The sequence below is a fragment of the Pyrus communis genome, chromosome 16 (assembly GCF_963583255.1).
Source record: "Pyrus communis chromosome 16, drPyrComm1.1, whole genome shotgun sequence".
NCBI classification, from domain to species: Eukaryota; Viridiplantae; Streptophyta; class Magnoliopsida; order Rosales; family Rosaceae; genus Pyrus; species Pyrus communis.
In genome coordinates, this window is record NC_084818.1 from 6,641,047 (window position 1) to 6,667,212 (window position 26,166).

The following is a 26,166-nucleotide window of genomic DNA, read 5'->3' on the forward strand; positions in this document are numbered from 1 at the left end:
TTCGTCAATTTCGTCAAAATTTTGTCAAAATGAGTTATGTTGGAAGGATCATTGCTACAACTGGGGTCCTTCAACTCATCAAAACGTGTAGCTATGATCATTTTCGTCAACTTCGTCATAATTTTGTCAAAACGAGTTAAAGTTGAGGGATCATTTCTCCAGTTGGATTAAAGTTGAGGGACCAATGATAATGAATTTTTAGATAAGTGACCATATCTGCACCTTTTGATGAGTTGAGAGAACAATGATAATGAATTTTTAGTTGAGGAGCAATTGCTCCAATTGAGTTAGAGTTAATGGACCATTGTTACAATTTACTCTAAATTTCGATAAGTAATTAAAAATCATACAAATGCATAGGTATTTATAAAGTTTTAAGTTAAAATTGATTTAAATAATTTTCTTAAATTATTTTAGAAGTTAGATTTAATTTTGGGCTGTCAAATTTTTTTTTAACCATTGTATTTGATCTCATTTGATCATAGCTGTTAGATTATAAGTAACAAAAAAAAAAAAATTGAAATATGACAGTTTGGTGAGTTCAGAATAATTTAAGCGAGACTTAAATCTTGGGGGAAATTTAGCCCAAAAATATATTTTCTTTCCGGGACTTATTTTAACCCAATGATTGAAGATGATTTGGAAGGATTTTAAAGCTTATATTTTAAATTTTATCCCAAAGAGATTGTGTTATAAATATTCATGAATTTAATATAAATTAATTTGTAGAAGAGTCGCAAACAGAGCAAATACCTACTTAATTTCGAATTCCCCTCCTTATAAATGAATATAAATTATTCAATCCTCCTTAAAAAAAAAAAAAGAAAAAAAAAAAAGAAAAAGAAAAAAAGAAGAGTTATATTCTCTTCAAAGGATAAAACTCTCCGAAACCACGACACGTCGTTTGTCGCGTCTTCTCGACGTTTACTTCTTAAACCCTCAAAACCCTCACTGCATCCATAGATTTGGGGAAAAAAATGAATAATCTGAAGCTTTACTCGGAGGTCTCTCTGAATCTCCACTTACAATCCGAGGAGGAGCTCATACTCTTCTCCGCATTCGACATCGAGCAGAATCGCTTGTTCTTCGCTTCCTCCCACAATAACATTTACGCCACTCACCTCTCGTCCATCCAGGTGTGTGTGTGTGTGTGTGTATGTCAGTATGTGTGTGTTTGTATGCATGCTTTGTTGATTTTCTTGTTCTAATTGGAACCCTAATTTTGATAATTGATTGTGGTGTAGAATGAAAGGGCGTGGAGCAAAACCTCGATATCGGCGCAAGTTAATCAAATCGAATTGGATCCCAAGGACTTCATCACTTCATTTAGTTACCTCATGGAGAAAGAGGCGCTTTTGGTGGGAACTGGCAACGGGCTTCTGCTGCTGCATTCTGTGGATGATAATGCTACCCAAGTCGTCGGTGGTGTGGATGGTGGTGTCAAGTGCATCGCCCCCAGTCCGGATGGTGACCTCCTTGCCATAACTACTGGGTCTGGGCAGGTGCTGGTGATGACTCAGGATTGGGATTTGTTGTACGAGACCGCGCTTGAGGACCTACCGGAAGATGGCAACCACGTATGTAAGGACCTCTTTCCATTATTCGTAGATTTTTGATATTTCAGTTTTGCTTTTGTGCTTAGCGTTTGCTAGTTGTTTGCTAGGTGTCCACTTATCGTTTGTGTATGACATGGGTTGGTTAATTTGGAAATTTAGTGACTGGTAAAAACTATGGTTTCAGGTGAACAGCAACTATCTTCTAAGTTCACATTTGAAAGGCCTATTTCTTGGCGAGGTGATGGGAAGTACTTTGTCACCCTAAGTGAGGTGCAGGATTCAGCATCCATGCTTAAGAGGCTTAAAATTTGGGAGCGACATTCGGGAGCAGTACATGCTGTTTCTGAATCAAAGTCGTTCATGGGATCAGTTGTGGACTGGATGCCCAGTGGAGCAAAAATTGCAGCTGTTTATGATAGGAAATCGGAAAATGAGTGCCCCTCAATAGTTTTCTTTGAGAGGAATGGGTTAGAAAGAAACTTGTTTAGCATCAATGAGCAAACAAATGCATCCATAGAATTTCTCAAGTGGAATTGCAGCTCAGATCTGCTTGCTGCCGTTGTCCGATGTGAAAACTATGACTGCGTCAAGGTTTGGTATTTCAGTAACAACCATTGGTACTTGAAATCTGAAATTAGATACCCAAGACAGGATGGAGTGAGGTTTGTCTGGAATCCAACAAAGTCACTGCAGTTGTTATGTTGGACTCTTGGCGGCCAGATTACATCGTACGACTTCATATGGAATTCAGCTGTGATGGATGACTCTACTGCTCTAGTAATTGATGACTCCACGATACTTGTAACGCCTCTTTCTTTATACGTAATGCCACCTCCAATGTACTTATTCAGCCTTAAATTCCTGAGTGCTGTCCGGGACTTTGCTTTCTATTCCAAGAATTCTAAGAACTGTTTGGCTGCTTTTCTGTCAGATGGTTCTTTATGTGTCGTTGAGCTTCCTGCCACTGATACTTGGGAAGAATTAGAAGGCAAAGAATTTTCCGCTGAGGCATCCATTTCTGAATCACCATTTGGTTCATTTTTGCATATGACATGGTTGGACCCGCATAAAATTCTTGCTGTTTCTCACTACGGGTTCAGTCATAGTAATTACTTATCTCAAACTACATCAAGTGAGGATGGCGCGGGCTTTAATTTGCAGGAAGTTGAGCTTGAATGTTCTGAGAATCATGTCCCTGGTTTAGTGACATGCTCAGGCTGGCATGCAAAAGTTGCTGGCCAAAACTCTCTAGAAGAGATGATTATTTCAATTGCTCCTAATCCTGCTAGAAAAGGTTCGGCATTTGTCCAATTTGATGGTGGAAAGGTTTGCGAGTACGTCCCAAAGTTTGGTATTCCTAGGGGAGTTCCAAAACATGATTGGAGTTTCTCATCAACTTGCCCTTCTATGAGTGTGGTTCTAGTTGGAAACAGTGGGTCATTGGAACCTTTAATTTCTGGACTTGATGAGAGCTGTAGGCTGCACGTCAATGGGAAGATAATATGCAACAACTGCAGCAGTTTCTCTTTGTACTCAAATTTGGATGACCAAGTGATCACACATATAGTTTTTGCAACTAAGCAGGATTGCCTTTTTATTGCTGACATCACAGATATATTTCATAGAGAGTTGGAAATAAAATATGAGAAACCCATCCAAGCTGGTAACAAGAAACGAGAAGATCATGGAGACTTCATAAACATATGGGAAAGAGGTGCAAAGGTTGTTGGAGTCCTGCATGGAGACGAAGCTGCTGTTATTTTGCAAACAACTCGGGGGAACCTAGAATCCATTTATCCAAGAAAATTGGTCCTGGCCTCTATTTGCAATGCATTGGTACAGAGGCGCTTCAGAGACGCACTTCTCATGGTGAGGCGGCATAGGATAGATTTCAATGTCATTGTTGACTATTGTGGTTGGCAAGTGTTTCTCCAATCAGCTTCAGAATTTGTCAAACAGGTTAATAACTTGAACTACGTAACTGAGTTTGTTTGTGCCATAAACAATGAAAACATTATAGAGACACTGTATAAAAAATTTATTTCTCTACCCTTCCTGAAAGAAGCTAAAGATGACTCCAAGGGTTTTGATTCGAATAACAAGATATCTTCTGTGCTTCTGGCCATAAGGAAGGCTCTTGAGGAACATTCACCGGAAGTTCCTGCAAGGGAGCTTTGCATTTTAACCACTCTAGCTCGTAGTGACCCCCCCGCACTTGATGAGGCTTTGGAGAGAATAAAAGCTATCCGTGAAATGGAATTGTCAGGTTCCAATGACCAAAGGAGAATGTCGTACCCCTCTGCTGAAGAGGCTTTGAAGCATCTCCTGTGGTTATCTGATTCTGAGTCTGTGTATGAGGCTGCTTTAGGCCTTTACGATTTGAACCTTGCAGCTATGGTGGCATTGAACTCTCAGCGGGACCCTAAAGAGTTCCTTCCTTTTCTTCAAGAATTGGAATCGATGCCAGTTACTTTAATGCGTTATAACATTGACCTTAGGCTGCACAGGTTTGAGAAAGCTCTCAAGCACATTGTTTCTGCAGGAGACGCTTGTTATGCAGATTCTCTGAATCTGATGAGGAAAAATCCTCAACTTTTCCCCTTGGGACATCAATTGATTGCTAATCCTGCCAAGAAGAAGCAAGTCCTCGAGGCCTGGGGAGATTATCTTAGTGGTGAAAAATGCTTCGATGATGCTGCTGCCACTTATTTGTGTTGTTCCAGTTTGGAGAAGGCTTTGAAGTCCTACCGTGCTTGTGGTAATTGGAGTAAGGTGCTTACAGTTGCTGGGCTTCTAAAACTGAGTGAAGATGAGATCATGCAAATGGCTCATGAGCTTTGTGAAGAACTTCAAGCACTTGGTAAACCAAGGGAAGCAGCCAAAATTGCTCTGGAGTATTGTGGTGACGTTAACAATGGGATGAATTTGTTGATTAGCGCCAGGGATTGGGAGGAGGCTTTGAGAGTCGCTTTAATGCACAATAGACAGGATTTGGTCTCTGATGTGAAGAATGCATCCTTGGAATGTGCAAGCTTGCTCGTTGGTGAATACGAGGAAGGTTTGGAGAAAGTAGGGAAGTACTTGGCTCGATACTTGGCTTTAAGACAAAGAAGGTTACTTCTTGCAGCAAAAATCCAGTCAGAGGAACGGTCAATAGACGATCTTGACGATGATACTGCTTCAGAAGCTAGCAGTAATTACAGTGGAATGAGTGCTTACACCACGGGGTATGTATTTTACATCTTATTGTCATATAGCTTTTCCTCTTTGGCTAGATTTTGCATATTGTTTTTTTTCTTCTAGTTGTGTAGCTAACGTTCTCCATCAGAGGGTCATAATATGTTGATTATCACTTCTGCGCCCGGACCCAGATGGTGGGGCACCCTTTCCCTGTACTTTTTATTAATTTATACCTCAATCAATAGCTTAGTTTCGTTGCTCGCACATGCAATATATTGTTTCAGCCAATGTCGTCTTGTTGAGGATGGTCACAGCTGCTGTCTCCCCTCACTTCTTTCCACCTTCCATTATTTCTTACATTTACTTCTTTGGAACGTTGCATTTGAGTTTATTTTTGAGCCATTTCTTCAAAGAACGTATTGTGGAGGATGGTTCTCACATTGAATTCAATGCCTGTAGTTTGTACTATCAGTCTTTAATTGGTTTCCAATCTCATGTGCAGGACCAGGGGTAGCTCTGGTACTTCCAACCGATCAAATGCAGCCAGCAAGGCAAGAGATGCCAGGCGCCAGAGAAAAAGAGGAAAAATCCGCCCCGGCAGGTATGATTGTTATTGTAAAAGATTAAGGGATTCTTTTCCAATATTGTGACTGTTCCTGGTCACTAACAATTGCTAATAAATTAACTACTTGACATTTTAGTCCTGGCGAGGAACTGGCTCTGGCAGACCACTTGAAGGGAATGTCTCTAACGACTGGAGCTTTGCAAGAGCTAAAGTCTTTGTTACTTTCGCTTGTGATGCTTGGCGAGGTTGAAATCGCAAGGAAGCTACAAAGGGCTGGGGAAAACCTCCAACTGTCTCATATGGCAGCAGTCAAACTAACTGAAGATACAATATCCAGTGATAACATAGACGAGCATTCGCAGACTTTGGATCATTACACACAAATTATCCGAAGTGAAGTGCAGAACTCCGAGGCTTTCTTTTGGCGATGTGAAGTATTTCTTTCCCCTTAACAAGGGAGTTCGGTAACTTTCTAACTACAAAATCTTTCGAGACATAGCTTGGTCAGGCTCCTTACATGGATGAAATGTCGATACGATGCCTGTGGATGGTAGCTTGTTTGAAGCTAGAGAAATTTGACATTTCCTTGTATGATATCTGGCGAATCCCTTGCACTGGAAAGGCTCCAGATTGTCGATACACAGAAAACTGTTATCTGCATGCTGTGCGGAGTTCGCGCATGCTGTTATCTAGACGCTGGTTGGCGAAAGGCGTGGGAAGCAAACGAGTAGGGGGTGAGGAAAGGCAATTTCATCGCAGAAGCAAGTGATTCTCGATTTTGTTTTTCATTGTTTGGATCTTGTATCATGATAGGGAATTTACCACACACGCAAACGGGATAAAAAATCCTATAATACTTGCAAGAATGACAAGGTTATTGTGGTATAAACAGATCTTGCAAGGTTGTTCTTTACATGAATTATTAAATAAATCGAAGCAAACCAAATTCTAATTAATTATTGTAAGCAGAAATTTGAGATGATTGATTCTATAACCTACTTAAATTAAAACGAATTTAATTTATAAAAATAAAACAATCTGCAATATTCAAGCTGAAAGAAAAGGAAAAGTTTTGAAGAAATCAAATTAAGAAAGCATTAGGGTTTCACCATCACCTAGCAATCCTATGAACTTTTACCAATTTCTTATGATCTACACATGTTACTTTGAATGTTAGGTTTTCTTAATTTATATTCTACTTGGAACCTCCAACATAGAACGTATATTTAACATGCTACCCATCCGGACGTTTGGATCAAATTTGAACATGAGAGACTCATTATGCTTTATGAAAACCTTTTGAAAAACCATGCAACCCTTAAGACGTGATGTTCATCTTAAGTGAAATTACAATTATTAATCACAAGAAACTAGCGCCAATTTCGGAGGACCTTCTGACCAAAAGTGCATCAAATTACTTTTATAAAGATCCTAATGGTGCTCAGACATTAAGACAATTAGATATTTTTAATCACGATGTTTAATAAGTCAAAGTGTGCATGCAATCAATTATAAGCAATTAAATAAAAATTATATATTCATACTAAGGCACAAGGTTTCGCCCTAGCAAAAGGAAATAGTTATGCATATTCATAATTGAAATCATAGAAAATATTATTAAGAATAAAAGGAATGAAAACACCTTAAAGTAGAAAATCTCCAAGAACCCTAGCAATTACTTTCTGTTTCCAAAGTTGCATAAAAGAAAGTGCGTCCCAGACTAGGGCTAACTAAAACCTTAAATATCTCCCTAAAAGCCAGCCGCACAATCCTTGAGAACCAAGTCTCTTATTTTCACTAGGAAGCTAACTAATAATAAAATATATTAAAACATAAAGTCCTAATTAAGTTAGGATAAACTGCACAGAAACCGTCCAGCGACGTTTTAGCCTCAAATCTCTTCCAAATCCGGCCCAAGATAGATTTTTTTAAAGATAAGAACATTCTGAACACATCTCCAGGAGGTCACAAACCCATCCGAGGTCATCTTGAGCTCCAAAAACGCAAGTCAAGCCCAAAACGTCACTATTCCTGCACCGCGAATCGTTCCTTTATTTTATCGCTAGAAATAACCGCTTAGTGGAAAAATCTAATATTTTGACACGATCAAGCTAAGTGACTCACAAACGTCCTCCAACTGGAATTACTTTAAAATTCGTCCATTTGGTCCTGTTTTGCTCTAGCGGAAGTCAAAAGTCCTATATTGAAAATACAATTCAAAGTATTAAAATTCTTCCAAAATATTAAGCAAAATATACTAAAAATAGGATTAAATATATAATATAAAATATACTCATCATATCAGAGACTTGATTATGTTTTTCTCACCTGTAATTAAACTAAATTCGTTAAAAATTTGGGTTTTTTTTTAACTTGGGAGGAATTCATGCATGCTTTGAAAAGTTTTTCACCAGATTTCTAACATAAAAAAAAAAAAAAAAAAAAAAAAAAAGGAATCATAAAATATAGGGCCCAACCGGGTTCGAACCGGTGACCTCTTGATCTGCAGTCAAATGCTCTACCACTGAGCTATGGACCCTTGGATGTTCATACATTTACAACGTTTAATTACATATCCAGATGTAATCATAAAAAGATAGTTTTAATACTAAACCTAGATTTATTGGATTTGTTGCTAAAATACCTGAAACACCCGGTGGATGGCCAATAACCCATTCATTACACTTCAACTGGGTTATTCTATTTCACCTCTTAGAAAGAAAAGAACTTCACTTAAAATACTTAATAGCATGGCAATATGTAATTGAACCAGTAGTTGTATATTTCATGTGAGCGGGCATCCACATACACCTAAGAAAATGAAAGTTCAAATAAAGATTTCCTCACACATTAGCACAATCATCCGGTGTAGCTCACTACATCTCATGGTTTAGAGTTTCCAGGTTCGACTCCTGGCACCGGAATATTTTTTTTAGATTATTTTTTTCATTACAATAAAAAAATTCTCATCCAATTCTTTGTTGAGTAGGTACATAATCTTTTCTCTAATTGTATTTCACCACCTTAGTAGTAGTTCTAATTGCCCAATCTCAACAACAATGGATAAGAGGCCTTCCATGCAACAATAATACTAATCTCAAACCAATCATGCACTGTCACGTGAGATCGAAACCAATTATTCGAGCAAATAAATTAGAAGAACCAAAGCAACAAAAAATGAAATGTTCAACGAGTTAGAGAGGAAAGGTGATTATTAGAGTGGTTCTCAGTTCAATCTGGTTGTTTCCATACAATCTGTAGCTTTCACTGCAGGGGGCAGTGAGCAGACAGACTTGGCAGCTTCGAGAACAAAATCTTGTTTGTTGAAGATGTGATTGCTTAAAGTTGTATGATGGGAGTTGTGCAACTCTCATCAAGGTCACCAGCGATCTTTGCACGAGCAGATACCAGCACAAAATTATGAAAACAAGTAGCATCATTGAAAGCCTTTACATGGTTTCTCATCTTCGCAACCTGCAGCATGGCGATGCACTTCAGCAGCACATAGAGTTCTTCCAATCAGTCGAAGTTTTACATCTTCTGAAGTAAGTTATTTCACATACTGTGCAAGTTCTCAGCTCTCATGTTGGGGCTGGGTAATTGTAGTCACCCACCCGAAAGGGCTGGACCCTGTTTTCAACTTCTACCCAACTACATCCCGGAGTTCTCTTCAACCCCGTGTCACTCATCATTGATCTTGTCTTGCCAAAATCACTCCATCTAGAAGAATGAGCACGTATATCAGATAACTATGAAATTCGCGGCATTTCTAGGCTCAAGCTTAACAAGATGACTCAATGCAATTTCTCCTAACTCCGCATTAGAATGCACCCTACATGCACCTAATAAAGCTCCCCAGACTCCAGCATCCGGTTCCATTGGCATTGTATTAATTAAGTTTAAAGCTTCATCGAATAAACCAGCAAGACCTAGAAGATATACCAAGCAAGCATAATGTTCCAACTCTGGTTCAACATTGTGCTTTTCATGCATGGCCTGAAAAATATTCTTTCCTTCTTTTACCAGACCTGTGTGTCTGCAAGCGGACGGAACACCGATGAATGACACAGAATCAACTTGGACAGGATTCTTTTGCATCAGTGAGAAAAGTGCAACGGCGTCAACTCCTTGCCCGTGCACTGCATTCCATGAAACTTTGTCTTTGTGCTCCATCTCATCAAACCATTTCTCTGAAAAACTGAGCAGTCCACACTTAGCTTACATATCAACGAAACTATTTCCGACAGGGGTATTAGACAGAAACCCCGTTTGTATACTGCAGATGAAAAGCCATGCCCTCTCTTTAAGGCCGCCAGATATGCCACTGCAGGAAGGATGCTGACAAATGTGACTAAATCAGGATGAAAGTTCTCTAAGTTCATCTGGTGAAAAGAAGATATAGTTTCCTTGGCATATCCACCCTGCATATATCCAGAAATTATCTCATTCCACGATACCACATCCTTCATAAATTCGGTTCTGCTAAACAGAATGTCAGCTGAGGATATGTTACCGCATTTGCAATACATGCCAAGCGCATTTTTGACAGCAACATCATCCTCGCACCCATTCTTTATAATCTGTCCATGAACACAGGTACCGTGATCTAGGTCACTTAGTATGCTACCAGCGGAAAAAAAAACCCACCATGGTTCCTGCATCAGCCTTTATTTCAAACGACTAGAGGTGGCAAATCAATCTATTGTTGTTATTGGGTACATATTACCATAGTATAGAGGTCAGATTGGTAGTGATGATGACGGTGTAAGGTGAAATTAAACTAAATGAGTCTTGATGGGTATCCGTTAACAACCCGATAGGTTGATAATTTGCCGTCTCTACAAACGATCATAATTCATGGAACACCTTGAGCTTGCTCCTGAGGTGACTTGTAGTCTTGTAGACTCGTGATTTCAAGTGGAAGTCTTTTGGGCCTGGAGCCCACAGAATACTAAGAGACCCATATTTGATTCAGGCCCAATAGGCCCAACTTTATCATCTCTCTCGCCTCCCTCCTCAAGGTTTTCACTTTCTGAATCAGACCCAGATTGGTCTCTGGAGTTTGGGGGTTAGGGTTTTGGGAAATGGAAGCCAGGAAGCTCCTCAACGACAAGAAATTCTGGGTCGCATCTTTCCTCATTGCTTGGGCTGCTGCTCTCCAGGTGCACCAACATCTCTTTCTTCACACACAGAGACTGCACATTTAGTGTTATAATATATATATAATCTATGTAAGTCTTATAGTTATGAACTGGTTGTGGAAGTCAAGTTGGATGCTTTTGTGAGTTTTCAGGGGCACATGATGTGGGTGCAGAGACAGGAATCCTTCAAGCAAAAGTTTGGCAGTTTCAGCGAAACCGAAACCAGTGATGCCGAAAAGTAACGAAAACAGGACATATTTGTTTGAAAGCACATCAAAATTTTAAATTTGTATGTAAACAAAACAATTCCCAGTTTAATTTGTTTGTAGTTTATGAGTTCTATTGTGTAGCTTGGGAGCTTTCACTTTTAGTAATCTGACTGAAATGTGAAACTTTTTGTAGACATATGCAATATGCATTGTGATATGCAAAGAAATAAAGTGATTGTGGGGCATAAATCAAAGGCAAAGTTCATTTTCGGGTTGTTTCTTAGTTGTTTATGCGGTTTTTGTCCACCTTACTGCCTTAATTTTGTGTTTTGGATGGTTGTTGTTGCGGTTTTTGTCCACCTTACTGCCTTAATTTTGCGTTTTGGATAGTTGTTTTTGCAGTCATGTTGAGATTAGGATCTTGTGCACGTCTTTGATGTACGATTAAAGGTTTTTTCTTATGAATTTTGTTGATTTGATAGTAAAGAAGAAGGCAAAATTAGAAATCCAATGTGCTTTGACTTGTATGTCGTTGGTTTGTTTTCTTTGTTAATAACAGAGGTTGCTGCCCAAATACATGTTTGCTTTTTCTGGTAGCTCTATTTGGGATAACAAATGGTGACAAGCTTTGCCTTTTAAATGTATGAAGTTGTAATTTTCCCTGCATTTAACATGAAGGTTACCTGCTGCTTTTACAACCACAAGGAATCAGGACATTCTTGAGATTGCCATTTTCCTGTTTTAAGTCCGAACATGGATCACATATCTTAGAAATCCAATAGATTCTGAGAGTTTTTAATGTCGTCATTTCTACTTGCCCGCAAGTTTCTAGTGCGGTTCTAAGTAGTTCGTAGTATGTTGATGTGCGCATGTAGGATCCGTCGCTAGCAGTGACATAGATTGAATGGCAGTGATGATGCTTTGAACTAGTAACCTTGAACTAGAAGGAGTTGGTGCCGTTAGATAAGCCTTCATCAAACTGTTTAACACTTCCTAGATACTATATGCGCTTGATGACTTGGTTGTGTGGTATATTCTGCAGAAACATTGCCTTTCTCTGAACTCCTCCGTTAGAAACTGTTCTCTCTTCCACGGGTGGGGTAAGATGGGGGGATGGCGGAGGAATCCGCGTTGGGGCATGGTCGTAAACTTCTCACATTTTCCTGGTAGATTAGGGATAACAAATTTCTATCCGTGTCATCGATGACTCAGTGAATATTCATGCTATCATCATGTGAATGTGAGATCACAATTCATCACCCAGATAAAAGTCTCCAGCCTTTTTCTTCTTTTTTTTAATTTTTTTTTTTAAACTTTTTGAAGACATGAATTTCAAGGAAGTTACAATCTGGGAAACTGTTGAAATCACTTCATGGAAGATTGAGGAAACAAATTATGTCATCCTAGCAGCAGATCATCTAGAATCCCACACTAGTCTTCAAGTTTATGTTGGTCAGCGGTTTTAGGTATTTTGACAGAAGCATAATATGATTTTCTTGGCCAAGTCTAACCTTGCATGATGTGAGATTATAAGTGCGTCATACATAATATTATCTTTCATCCTCAAATTCAGTTTCAGATAGAGAATGATTTCCGCACATTAATATTTTATGCATATCTACTCTTTATATTCATCAAGGTCTCTTGATTTTTTTTTTAACTTATTGTTTAAAAATTAAAAGTAAGCATATGCCAGCAGGATGTGCGAAAATTATTTCCCTTTCATGTAATCAAATCAAACCGAAATTCTCAAATCCCAACTGGTTCAGTTCTAACAATGAGGATGGGCAAGCGGGGGAAGTCAACATGGAAAGCATGAGATTTTGACCCGAAAAGCCATATCCAGTTCAAGAAAAGTGTAAAATGGGTTCTTCTTATTCATTGCACTCTTGTTAGGTGAGGTCAGAGTCAAACGAAAACAGGAGTATTAGAGTTGCACCAATTGCTCAGCTACCAAAACCATTTCTTCACACTTAATGGAGTCTATTTGAAGTTTGAACTTGTTGCTTGTTCAATAATTCTAAAAGGAGACGATCTGTTTTATCATTAATTGTATACACTTTATACATTTATGACTTTTTCTTATCGCACAACTAATTCATGCGTGTTGTGATGAGAGAGTATTTTATGACTCGTGAAGTACCTGCTTGAATATCGGGGCACTTTCAAAAATTTGTCTAAGGGAGGCCTTAGCTAGGTTAAGGCAGCCATGTCACTCATGCAATTCTTCCGTCCAAACTCTTATTAGGTATATACAATTAGTGACATTTAAAAATCTCTTATGGCGTGCAATCCAAGTTAAAAACGGTAATAAATAAATGTTCAATTTATAGCCTAACTAGAGATGTATTTTTCTTGGCCTTTTGGCTGACAATAAGAGCGTAGATGAGTATTATCCAAACCCTAGTACTTGTTTCCGGGAAAGCAGTAGCTTTCTGATTATAAAAATACGGAGTTGTGTGGAGAGCTCACAGCAAACTTATTTATTTGTATATTTAAACAACTTAACCATTGGCTTGGCAACTATAATTACTTAATTAGTGGATAATTTGACCTAGTTAGTGTATAATCGTTGAGCAATAATTTTACATTACTTAATGTTTAAAGTTGTACAACAAGTTATACACTCGGGCAACTTTGAATTCAGAGGTTTATATAAACGTTAAAATTTAGCAAAAACAGTAGCAAATACATTCAATAAAAACCTTCTATATGATCAAGTTGTTAAATTCAATAACCACTAATTTAAGTCAATAATGTTTTTAATCAGTGCATACTTGAGTTAGGTTAGTTGATAATGTAGCATTGGGCCTTTTGCAATGAAGTTTGAATCTTCTTTCTCAAGTATTATAACAGATTAAGATATGACATTATCGGAAAGAAAAGTCAGCATAATAAAGTTGTTCCCAATTTCTTTTACGCCTCCTTTATTATTAAAAATAAATAAATAAATAAAGATTAATATGATATCATCAGGAGCTGGGATTCTTAGAGCCAGGATAAATTATAAAATATAACTGAGATTTTGGTTTTACTGTTCCAAACTTCTGGTTCAAAGGAGACCTGAATAAAAGTCATGCTTCATGAGCTCACTCCCTATTAGTCCAACCTTTATATTTCCAGCTTTTGAGCATGACAAAGAGACCTGCAGTATTTACAATATTTGGCGCCAGTCAATCTGGTATTTCGGTATCTTAACTCTTAAGTCAATACTATCCCAGTCCAATTTCCACACTATCAGAGAGTTAGGACCGTTTCTGATAAATACATGAATATGACTTCTAAGATTTTTTTATACGTTAATTTATTAAGTAATTTCCTATGTATCCCTCTCTTCCTCTCCGTTAATTATTCAAATTGTTTTCATAAAAATTATTGAACATGCAGACTTTGAAGTGCACTCGATCGGTTCAGATTCAAATGGAAATTTCGACTGGATAACGATGTAGAAACTTAAATATGCAGTGCAATTGAGGATTAACTTCCGGGACGTCACCAAGGCGACTGTAAGGTTATAAATCCAATTACCAATTCCTTGTAGACTTGGCCAACTAATGCGTTGAAGAATGAAATTTTACGTTCGGAAACTTAACAAAATAAATTGTATTGAGGTCTTTTTTAATAAAATCCAACATTTTCGGACTGTAGAATTAGTTATGTCAGTATTGGTGTGCTTAGAATTGAGTTGCTAACTAATCTTGACACTACATGTATTATACATATTACATTAGAATTTCATTTATATATTCCGCATATGTCATCACTTACTCCATTAACATGTTCCTTGCATATTGTTTCTGGTCAGATTATTATATATAAGTAGAATTCTTTTGCAAATAAAGTTATAGAATATGCCCACATGCAGCTCACACACATATATAGTATTGTTATATATTTGCATAGAAGGACAAATTTATGTTGTTTTTTTTTTCTTCTTGTTAGGTAATATTAAAATATGTATGTTAGGGATCTAGACACTTCGTTAAGTTGATTACATTTTCCTTGAATATATGGTTCAAATTTACAAATTTACTCATAATATTATATTGTATACTGTTGGGAGATTATCTATAAATATATGCATGGCAAAAGTTTGCTACCTAAATCAGATCAAGTTCACACCAATTAAGGAATTTCAATCTGGTCCAATCTTACCGTGCAGGTCTAGTAATGCTTCATTAGGAGTCTTGCACAAACATTTGACACGTTTCTGTTGTTTGGAAAAGTTGGACCAAAATTGTTTCCAATTGCACCAACTATTGAGCTGCCATCCTCATGACCATTCTAGAAATTAAGTTTTAACTTGACTTGCGTGGGAAAACTTGTTAAAACATAACATCAATATTAGGGAAATGCTAAGGGTCATTAAATTATCATTTTATTTTGAGTAAATTGTAGCAATGGTCTCTTAATTTTAACTCAATTGGAACAATGGTCTCTTAACTAAAAATCTATTACCATTGGTCCCCCAACTCTTTAAAATGTGCAACTATAGTCTCTCAACTAAAAATCCATTACCATTGGTCCCTCAACTTTAATCCAACTGGAGAAATGGTCCCTTAACTTTAACTCAATTGGAGCAATGATCCCTCAATTTTAGCCCAATTGTAGCAATGCATGATCCTTCCAACATAACTTATTTTAACAAAACTCTAACGAAGTTGATGAAAAAGACCATAGCTATGCGTTCTGGTGAGTTGAAGGACCATAGCTATACGTTTTGGTGAGTTGAGAGACCCCAATTGTAGCAATGGTCTTTCCAACATAACTTATTATGACAAAATTCTAACAAAGTTGACGAAAAGGACCATAGCTACACATTTTGATGAGTTGAGGGACCAATGATAATTGATTTTTAGTTAAGGGACCATTGCTCCAATTTAATTAAGGTTGATGGACCATTGCTACAATTTACTCTTTTATTTTTGTGTTGTATCCTTCTGATTCAAGTAGTACATGAGTTGAGTTTAGAACATCGTGAGATAGTTACGTTCTTCTATTTACTCTTATTAAAGGTAGAACTAAGAGGAGCCAATCCTAGTACGAGAGGACTAAGTTGGGCCAACCTATAGTGTAAATATAAGAGAATTACATAAGAGAAATGAAGGATATAGAAGAGTGGAGGAAGAATGGTAGCAGATGTAAAAGAAATGTATCGGGAAAGACATACAAAATGAAAACTAACCAAAATCTATCATTCACTTTCAAAATTTTGTTTCTATCATTCACATTCTTTTTTAGTTCTTCCTATCACCCTTTTCATCCCTTCACTCATGTACTTTTTCATATTTTAAACACAAAAAAGTGAACTAAAACTAAATAAAAAATGATTATCAAATGAGCCTTAAGATTAACTCGTCACATGATTGATTTTTGAGTATTCATGCTTATAAGACCCAAGAACGGCCACAATCAACCTCCACCTACGCTGGTGATCCAAGCCCTTCTCTTAATAATAATAGATCATGGGCTTAGAATAGGACCGGTCCAGAGATTTTTGAAGCCCTGGCAACGCCAAAAAATGTGCCCTCATTTTATATATAAAAAATATATATTTGTTTTTACACGTAAGATATCAATAAAATTATATTTAGAAAAAAACTTCACACTCAATAATTTAGAAACACGGAAAAACTAATTTATTTTGTATCGAAAGAAGGAAACCAAAAATGTAGTATCCCACATCGCCCGTGAGGGCGTGGTCTTTGGGCCTTATATATCCATTGCCAACCTTAAGTTTCAACTAGGCCTTTTGTGGACTCCCTGAGGGGAGAGCAGGCGCTGGCTACGGCTGAGTACCGGTCCACAGAAACAAAACCGTGCGGTAGCTCTGTCTTCGGGCAGGGAATGCCAAAGCGGACAATATAGTTGGAGCTGAGGGTTGGGATGTGACAATTTGGTATCAGAGCCAGACTCACGGCCGTGGTGTGCCGACAAGGACGTCGGGCTCCCTAAGAGGGGTGGATTGTAGTATCCCACATCGCTCGTGAGGGCGTGGTCTTTGGGCCTTATATATCCATTGCCAACCTTAAGTTTCAACTAGGCCTTTTGTGGACTCCCTGAGGGGAGAGCAGGCGCTGGCTACGGCTGAGTACCGGTCCACAGAAACAAAACCATGCGGTAACTCTGTCTTCGGGCAGGGAATGCCAAAGCGGACAATATAGTTGGAGCTGAGGGTTGGGATGTGACAAAAAAACTTCAGGCTTACAAATAGATAAATTATGAGTTTTGTCTTCCATTTGAACTTTTAAAGTGTTTGTATAAATCGTGAGGTGTTTTTTCTTATTTACTAACCTCGTCAATATAAGACTAAAAAAATAATGATATTTTTTAGTCTTTAAGGATATGTATAAGTAATGAATGGGCACCAAATTAAACCTTTTGATGACACGTCATATGATTTGCAAATTTGGTCTAAAAATTTAGTCTACGCATTACCATTTGTTGAAGATTAGACATGAATTGAAACGAATGTTTAAAAATAGCAACCCACATAGTTACTATCTAGTAATTAAAAATAAATTAACAACCAAACAAAAAAAAATAAAAATTGAAAAAAATAAACATGCACATAGCATTTCGAACTTAGGACCTCTCGTTAAATTTTAAATACAAAAACCATTGATTCTAATTAAACTTCTTATTATTTAGCCAACTTTTATAAATTTATACTGTTATAAAAAGAAATTTGTGAAAATTGGAATTTAAATAAGCACACATGGTGTTTTGAACCCAAGACATCCTCATTAATTTCAAACAACAAAATCACCAGTTCTAGTTAAATTTCTTTGTCATTAAACCAAATTTTATAAATTTATACTCTTATAAAAATGTATATAAATATGCTAAATGATCGCCCTGCCCGCACTGGACTTGAGCCAGCCCTGGCTTAGAACAAAGTAACTTCTTCTCCTTGGAGTTTATACTTTGCGTGACCATATTTTGGGGTCGATAATAAAGAATGATGACAGTGATGGGAGATGGAAAGTGAGGTTAGTAATGATGGATGACACAAATTAGTTTTTAGGCAAAGTCGTCAAAGGCAATTAAGTATCGTTCATACTGTCTTATTAGCAAGCAAGCTCAGCTTATCAAAGAACCTTTAGACTATTTTGCCCATGGTATTATGTACGAAGGAAAGGGGGAGTCATCCAACATTAATAACCGCCACAAGTAATCCTACTCTTATTACATTTTGCATACTATATTTTTATCACCTCTCTAATAAGGATAGTGTCCACCAACATATATGAGTTTCATAAAAATTAGAAATATGGTATAAAAAATGTAATAAAGTAACAATTTTGAAGTGCTACTCGTTTTTCTTATTTTCTTTTTGGTAGGGGTGGGGTTTGGGGGGATTCATCAACAGCTCGTTTTCCAATTCCTGGTAAGCTTGACTCTGGTACTGCTTTATTTGCAAAACTTCCACGCATTTAGTAGATGTAGTCAATTAATTAATAGGATACATTTCCTTGTGGAACAACTATATATTGGAATAGTACATTATTTTATAAACAAATTCATGTGCATGCACTAAATTACTATTCAAGTAGAATATGCAACTCAAATAATTAAGAACAATACCCATATACATGTTCAACAAAAGGCACCCAGTAGAATTTCCAAATTCTGGAAGCTCTTTGGGAATCCATATTAATTATACGAGACAAAATTTCTTCCTTGTCTTCTTAAAACGTTAAGCAAATCATTAATGTTGAAATAACGTGTATGGACAATAGGAAGCGATCCTAAAAAAGACTTGCACGAAGGGAACCCTAAGATAAGAATATTTCCCTTATCTATTTCTAGAAACGGCATCATGGTTTGACTTTTTAGAAACTTAATCCTCCCACGTAACTTCTAGAGAAGCGACATGGGTTCAGAATTTCTTGCTTCCTACTACTAGTTAAAAATGGAAGAGCTATGGATCAATACAAAATGCTCTTAACCACTTAAGTTGAGATTTCACCATAAAATTAATTGGTAGGGGAGTAGTCTAACTTTTTATATAAGCCCTTGCAAGGTTTTTTTTATACCAATGTAAGACTCTTTTAGTAGTCCAACCTTTTATAAGACCTTACAAGGTTTTTCCTTTTTACCAAAGTGGGACTCTTTTACCTTCACATCCTTACACGCCCTCTCACGTATGGCGAATTACCAATGTGAGACTCTTTTACCTTTAAATCCTCATACGCCCCCTCACATGTGGTGAATTTTCAAGTCAAATACGTGGACAACACGGTTTTTTCTTTTACATTCACATCCTTACACACCCTCTCACGTGTGAGGAATTTTCAAGCCAATCGTGTGGACAACATGAATTGGCTGATGTGAAGCATGTGAACTACCATGAAGAAAGTTGAGGTTCCACCATAAAACCAATTAACAATATGAGGAGTAACCCAACCTCTTATAAGCCCTTACAAAGTTTTTCCTTTTATCAATATGGAACTCTTTTACTTTCACATCCTGACAATTTCCGACTTACAACATGAAAAATGGCTGCTGCTTTAGACACGAATAAGTGATTATTTGAAGAAAGAATCTCAACCAATAAATACGAGATGTAGTGCATCAGCAGCTTTTTTGAATCAGTTTTGATACATGTGTATGTACTATAGGTATGCCTTAAACGATATTGAACTAATTAACAAAATTTTATTTATTACTCTGATTGTTTTCATTGCCATCATCTGATCAATATGTTCAAGAGATCAGGCCAAGTAATTCTGGTAATCGATTAAATTATGTGAGGAAATTAACATGCTTTGATCAACTGATAATGATCGTCCTACTCAATACGTTTTTTCTTTTGTCTTGTTTATCCATAAACTAATAAATTTCATAAATAATAGGGAAATGATCATACGCGCACTCCTGTTTATTTTGATCTTTTGTTTTTCCTTTGCTTTATTCGATCAAAAGTAAAAAATAAACAGTGGTGAGCATGAGGAGAAATAAAGTGTTTGGAAATCATTTCTCAAATAAATAAAAAACCAATAACAAAACAAAGGGATATATCTTATAGAAATATAAATTATACAATGAACAAATACTGATGGATCGACCTATCGGTGTAACCAAAAAGAGGACTCGTGGTAAAACCTCATCAGCGAACCCTACGTGATTAATTACAATCATGCCGATGAATTAACGCACTGATCATCTCTGTATATATATAATTACAAAAACCCAACAAGTGGAGCTGCTTTCCCTAGCTGAAGAGTCTCCAAGTCATTCTCTAATGGCGTTAAGTTCAGATCCAAACACATAGTTCTCCTACCGCTGTTCGTCTTCTTCAAAACTTGAAATACTTGCGCAGGCTGAGGATTCAGACTATTCGAACTTGAATATCGCTCATGAACATTGCTAGTAGTATTACAACCGCTCAAGGCTGCCCTGTGCCTCCTCATGTGACCCCCCAAGGCCTGCCCTACAGGAAACTCTAGGCCACATATGTTGCACTCATGCGTCTTAGGTTTTGGTGGTGAACCTTGTGACAGACTCTGATCAGAACTATTGCTGTTTCCTTCTCCTGATGATCCGGTTAACCTGGGCTTCTTGTGACTGGCACGGTGACCTCCAAGCGCTTGGAACGAAGGGAACTGGCGATTGCAGGTCTTGCACTCGAAAACCCGGTTAGGGGAGACAGAGAAGGAGTCATATTGATTAGCGTTGTTGTTGATGCCACGGGAAAGTAGCATCAAACAGTTGGCCATGGTTAGGCTGTGATCAAGCTCTCTCATATCTGTGATGCTTCTCTTCATGTTCATGCACAAGAGATTGTGTAAAACGAGATGATTGGAATGTTGGTGATGATTGGATAGTCAAATATGAAACTAAAGGAATGGAACTTTTTGGGTTTAGGGTGTTTGGTATTTATAATATTGTTGGGTATGCCAGTTGGTATGTAAGTTGATCAGTGAGATGAATTTTTTACTTTGATATATGTGGTTGACAATTCAGAATAGTGAAAACAAAGTCGTTGTTCCTTGTTGGAAAAGAAATCTTCTAAAAACAAAGAGTAGAGTAGAGTAATGGGGAATTGAGGAAATAAAAATATTGGGTTTAAAAGTTTCGTAATTGGTTAATTAGTGGTTTGGTGTGAAAAGGAGATAGCTAGCAGGATATGGATTATATACAGAACGACGTAACTGACCATGTAAGCGTGACTACATATAGCAAGAAGTACTGCAGAGACCTAGTCTGCAGTGACGGCTATACATACGTGTCTTTCCTAGAACCTTCAACTTCTAGAAGATTCTAGCAAATTTCTTGCTTTCTCTGTATTTTTGGTTATATAGTAAGAAAGATGAAGCATCCACGATGAGCCTGAGTCAGCACAGAAAATCCAGAACGATGAAAAAGAGTCTGAGAAATTAATTAATGCCAATTGGAAATTTAAAAAAAGGACTAAAATTTATACGATAATTATAGCTAGTATCTGGGCTTGGTAATTAATTCGTAACTTTGCATTTTGACACATCTGTAGTAGTGGAAATGTTTCATAAATAGGTGCATGTACATGTTTGGATGAATAAACCGAATAAATAATTGTCGATGTGTGAATCAATATATGATGCCTAAATCGCAAGTGCCCTTCATACTCCACATGTATCTTGCTTATACTTTTTTTAGAGTTTTGTATACTAAAATCTATTCACATATATTAGGAGATGTATGATTAGATTTTCGTAATATCTTAAAATTTAAGAGGAAAAATTCAATTGGTTAAGAAGATTATTGCATTCGAGGTGTTGAGTTCAATTTCATCCTCCCCTACTATCGTCTAATATAAAAATAATAAATAAATAAAGACACTTAAAATGCCTCTGATTAATTAAAATGTCAAGAGTAAACCATTTATATAAGAAGGTAAAACCAATAAAATTAAAACAATTAAGGAATTTTGTAAGGAATCAAAAGACATATATTCACCCACCGCGACTAATATATTCACGTATGTCATGTTCTACATTGCCACTTCAATTAAAACATATTAATTTTATTCATTGTAATCAAGATATGTGTGGTAAGAAAGTTACTTCACACGCGGCTAGTATTTAATTAATGTGCATAGTGTGTATCACCAACTATTTACTTATTTCACTATTCAAAATGTTCATATAGCTACTCTAAATACAACTAGCATATGGGCACAAATAAAGTATGTGAGAAAATTTTTTATTTTTGTTTTTGAAATAGAAGGAGAGAGGAAGAGAGTGATAGAGAATATGCATGATAAAAATCGCTTCACACGCGGTTAGTATCTAATTAATATGAGTAATCTGCACGGGATTCTCTGTATTTGGGCTTATCTCAAGACTCTATGTCTAGGTTCAGGTGATTTATATGAAATTCTTTAACTTTAGCTTAATTAGGTTGTCAATTAGTCATCATCTCCCTAACTTAGTGTTGAGGTTGGCGTATCGTGTAAAGAGTGTTCTCTTCTCTTTTTACATTCGTGTCCCGCAATCAGAGGAAAATATATGCCAAACCGTCAATGTCATCTGCTTACGTGGCTGCAGATATACACACAAATGGATATATCAGCTATAACATCGCTTTAAATATACTCAATTACTGGGAAATTGTGTGAACTGAAAGCCAAATCCCATGAGTCTGACTGACTGACTATATGCATGCAGAGCTGTCAAAGTTGATCCAACTTGTAGAAACTTTCTCTTCATAATATGAGAACATAAAAAGTCTTCTCTGATGACCAAAACCGTAGCCACAATGAAGTAGTTGTTGTGGGGGGATTGTTGGATTTGTTTCTGAGAAACATGAGAAACATGACCGTTGCTTTCAGCTAAATAAAGTCCAATTAATGGTGCTTAATTTGCAAATAATTTTCCTGTTATGAAAATTTCGTGCTGCATGCCAGATAGTCTGTGACTGTGTAAAAAGGTGTTTTTCAAATTTTAACTACGATTTTTTTTTTTTTTTAGTGCTGTCTTAATTTTCAAAGACCATGCCAGTAAGCAGAAAATAAACCGCCGGCGGCCCGTCAACTCCGAAATAAATTTTTTTTACTTTCTCAGACTTCCAGTATATATATTACACTCGCCCTTTTTTTTCATTTTTTTCATTTATTTTTTTAGATTAACGCGTTTTAGAAGTCTATCCCAATCTGATAGTCAATTGGACACACCAATGATTTAAATACTCTGGCAATAATCGATTTGGAGTATTTATATAATATCTCCATATGTATAAAGGTTTTTTTTCAGTGACTGTGCGCGCGTGTATATATATATATATATATGTTTTTTTAGTCAAAATGGTCTCTGAGATTTGCATAACACATCACTTTGGTCTTTGAAATTGAAAATCAATAGAAATGGTCCCTGAGATTGTTCACTATGCATTATTTTGGCCATTCTATTAAAAACTCCGTTAAGTATCCCAGAGCTTTTTGCCGAAAGTTCAGGCAATTTTTAAAGTTTTGTAACTCAATCGTTTCTTAACCAAATTCGACTCATAATATATCAAAATGAAGATAGAAAAGTGTAGAACAAGATTATACCTATTTGGAAGCCCAATGGTTGCCGGAGATGACTTGAAAGGTGACTTGTCTGTGGTAAAACTGGAAAACTCGCCGGAAACTGGGTAAACTTTAAGCGTTCATAACTTCTTCAATACTCAACGAAATTGAGTGATTCAAAAAAGAAAATCATACTTCTCGACGAGACAAAGAGAATGATACTTTTCTTGATAGCTAACTCGCTGTGGTTTGGCCGGAAAGTGGCTGTCTTGGTCTTGAGTTAGCCAATTTCGAGCCGTTTTCCGGCCAAACCACGGAGAATTAGCCGTCGAGAAAGGTACCATTCTCTTCGTCTCGTTGAGAATTATGATTTTTTTTTGTTTTTGAATCACTCGATTTCGTTGAGTATTGAAGAAGTTATGAACGTTTAAATTTTACCCAGTTTCCTACGAGTTTTCTAGTTTTCCAACGAACCAGTCACCTTTTAGACTATTTTTCGGCCATCTCCGGCAACCATTGGCTTCCAAATAGGTATAATCTTGTTCTACACTTTCCTATCTTCATTTTGATATATTATGAGTCGAATTTGGTTAAGAAACGATTCGGTTACGAAGCTTTGAAAATTGCCCAAACTTCAAGCCAATAGCTCCGGGACACTTAACAGAGTTTTTAATGGAATAACCAAAATAATGGATGGTGGACAATTTCAAGCACCATTTCTATTGATTTTCAATCTCAGGGATCAAAATGATGTGTTATGCAAATCTCAGGGATCATTTTGGCTAAAAAGCCTATATATATGGTTGATGATGTGTACACTCTTTTATGTTGGCACATGCCTCATTTATTACTAGATTTATTAGAGCAATTTCTTAACATTATCTAGTAGCCAAAGAAACATATATATTATATCGACGGGAGAGAGGGTACCTAAACCCTTGGGAGGTTAGTGCAAATGGTGTGACCGTGAAAGAGGGTGGGGCGATGAACTAGGATCAGGATAGGTTCAATGTTCAAAGCCCTTTAGTATAATTAAAAACATTAAGGCAATCACATTATCCCCCTCCGTCTTTTCAAAATCAAATCTAAGATCACAACTTTTCTGGATTTTACTGGGATAAACTCAGATAAATTGATGTGGGTTTAGTCAAACAAATCTAACATCTTCTACAAGTTAGTAACCAGAAATGAATAAGTGTGAGCAGATAAATGCATGACAGTTCCATATGGAAGGAACAGAAAATCCCTTCCCGTTACATATTTTGCAGCGAACACTCCTTGTCACTCTTCTCTTCTGGCATTGATGGCACATCAAGGACAGCTCCTCAACAAACTGTTAAAGACCACAGTCATCAAGTACATAAGTCACATAAACAGTGATAACAAAATGTATAAACAGAGTAACAAATTTCTTATCTTTTGGATTGCTAGTTTACTTTGGCTCTTCCTGCTTTTGAAGAACTTTATACTTGAACAATGGCGTATGGCCACAATATGAACAAACTATGGCTATAGCACTAATGACCACTGTTTACTTCTTCCCAAAACTTTCTTTCTCCTAATTACCAGTGTCATCAGAATTAATTACTACTCGTTTCATCTCCTGCCTGTACCCTAGTTCCCATCCTCACATGCAGTTGCTTTACACCCCTTTAGACACCGTTTTTTCATTTCCTCCTCGACTTTTCCTCCATCTCACCAACCCCATTAGTCTCTCAGTTCCCCTACACTTTCGACGTACCATCAAACCCACCAATATCTTCAATCTTTCCCTACTTGCTAAGTTCCACTTCACCCTTCCCTTCATAAGCACCATTCTTCCCATTTCCTCAAAATTATCATTATTCCCCCAACCTTTCTTGTCAACCTATTATTTTCTGTCTAATTCGCAAGAATAAAAAAGAAAATTACAAAGTATTGTCTTCATTATAGTTTTTGAAATTAAACAAATAATTATAAACAAAAATAAAAAGAATTGATGAATAGTAAATACTGGTAGTTTCATTATCGAAATGACTGATGATATATTTCATGAAGGAAATAAGAGGAAGGAGACTGAGCAAAGCCAGGCCATAATGGAGCAACATGTGCTAGATAATTGTTGAAAATAAAAACAAGTGAAACAATATAAGCCATTGGTAAATAAATTAATCTCTTGTATCATAACCTGGATTCTGAAAAAAGAGAAGCCAGTTGAAGAATTAGTTTTACCATTTTTTGCTTCACTCTATTGATATCCTTGTCTAGAGAAACCACCAGTTTCTTCAAGAGAGCTTCAGTCGGTTGGTGAGAGTTTTCCACGGCTTTCAAAACAGGTTGCCATTTCTCATCATGCTTTGGATTCGCCGCAACACATCTTTTAACCAGATCCTTGTGGTTCTCCTCTGCTACAGTTCAAACTAGTATAAATCCCTAGCTTTGTCCACTAACCACAGCAGCAACAACAAACCGTATCACGATCAGATCTCATGAGAGTATCCGTACTCTTGGTTCTTCGTTGGGTACGCAGTACCATCTCAATAGCCACAAGGTACCACTATTGGGGCATTCCTGCAAATTAATCCTTTGCCATCAAAACATCAGCTTCCTTGTGATTGCCATGCCTCAATTAACTGCGACGGCAACAAGATGCAGTTGAGGATTCTAGGGATCTTCTTCCGGGACATGGTAAGAACTGCATGCACTTGCCTTACTCAGCCCGTTCGTCCTCTCTTCAAGACTAGCAAGAGAAAGCTAAAGCGGTATAGACTTGGGGCATTGTTTGAGAAGCAAGTTACAAGCCTCCTTGGCGTTTTCCAAATTATCAAGTCGTTCCTCTAGCTATCCATGCATGAACCACAACTTGAAGAACGAAGAACAGCTCCAACCCTTTTGTCCACAAACTTCCTTTCCTTATCAAATTTTCCTAATTCTCTCTCAACACAGTTGCTGATTCATCCACACTCTTTCCCCCTCTCCCTCTTGTCGTGCCTTGACAAGAAGCATTCGAACCCTCTCAGGTTTTTTATTCTCAAATTCAAGCTTC

The 26,166-nt window shown here is 37.1% G+C and overlaps 4 protein-coding genes and 1 non-coding gene across 5 annotated transcripts; 2 read left to right on the plus strand and 3 right to left on the minus strand.

Annotated features, from left to right (window-relative positions):
* The first annotated feature begins 965 nt into the window (after positions 1-965).
* LOC137720311 (elongator complex protein 1-like) lies at positions 966-6,231 on the plus strand. The gene is made up of 5 exons (XM_068459363.1): positions 966-1,136; positions 1,245-1,581; positions 1,741-4,783; positions 5,239-5,337; positions 5,438-6,231. Exons 1-5 carry the CDS (start codon positions 978-980, stop codon positions 5,751-5,753), a joined length of 3,954 nt encoding a protein of 1,317 aa, XP_068315464.1. The 5' UTR covers positions 966-977; the 3' UTR covers positions 5,754-6,231.
* A 1,537-nt stretch (positions 6,232-7,768) lies between these two features.
* On the minus strand, positions 7,769-7,840 carry TRNAC-GCA (transfer RNA cysteine (anticodon GCA)). Its single transcript has one exon. It is a non-coding gene; the product is annotated as a tRNA-Cys (tRNA).
* A 1,202-nt stretch (positions 7,841-9,042) lies between these two features.
* On the minus strand, positions 9,043-9,962 carry LOC137719709 (pentatricopeptide repeat-containing protein At2g39620-like). Its single transcript, XM_068458748.1, has 2 exons — positions 9,566-9,962; positions 9,043-9,491 (listed from the first exon to the last, which is right to left on the minus strand). Exons 1-2 carry the CDS (start codon positions 9,960-9,962, stop codon positions 9,043-9,045), a joined length of 846 nt encoding a protein of 281 aa, XP_068314849.1.
* A 363-nt stretch (positions 9,963-10,325) lies between these two features.
* Positions 10,326-10,932, plus strand: LOC137719481 (uncharacterized). Its single transcript, XM_068458521.1, has 2 exons — positions 10,326-10,463; positions 10,595-10,932. The coding sequence occupies exons 1-2, from the start codon at positions 10,386-10,388 to the stop codon at positions 10,682-10,684; spliced, it is 168 nt and encodes a 55-aa protein (XP_068314622.1). The 5' UTR covers positions 10,326-10,385; the 3' UTR covers positions 10,685-10,932.
* Positions 10,933-19,366: 8,434 nt separating this feature from the next.
* LOC137721341 (zinc finger protein ZAT12-like) lies at positions 19,367-20,639 on the minus strand. Its single transcript, XM_068460439.1, has one exon. The coding sequence runs from the start codon at positions 20,425-20,427 to the stop codon at positions 19,837-19,839; it is 591 nt and encodes a 196-aa protein (XP_068316540.1). The 5' UTR covers positions 20,428-20,639; the 3' UTR covers positions 19,367-19,836.
* Positions 20,640-26,166: the final 5,527 nt, after the last annotated feature.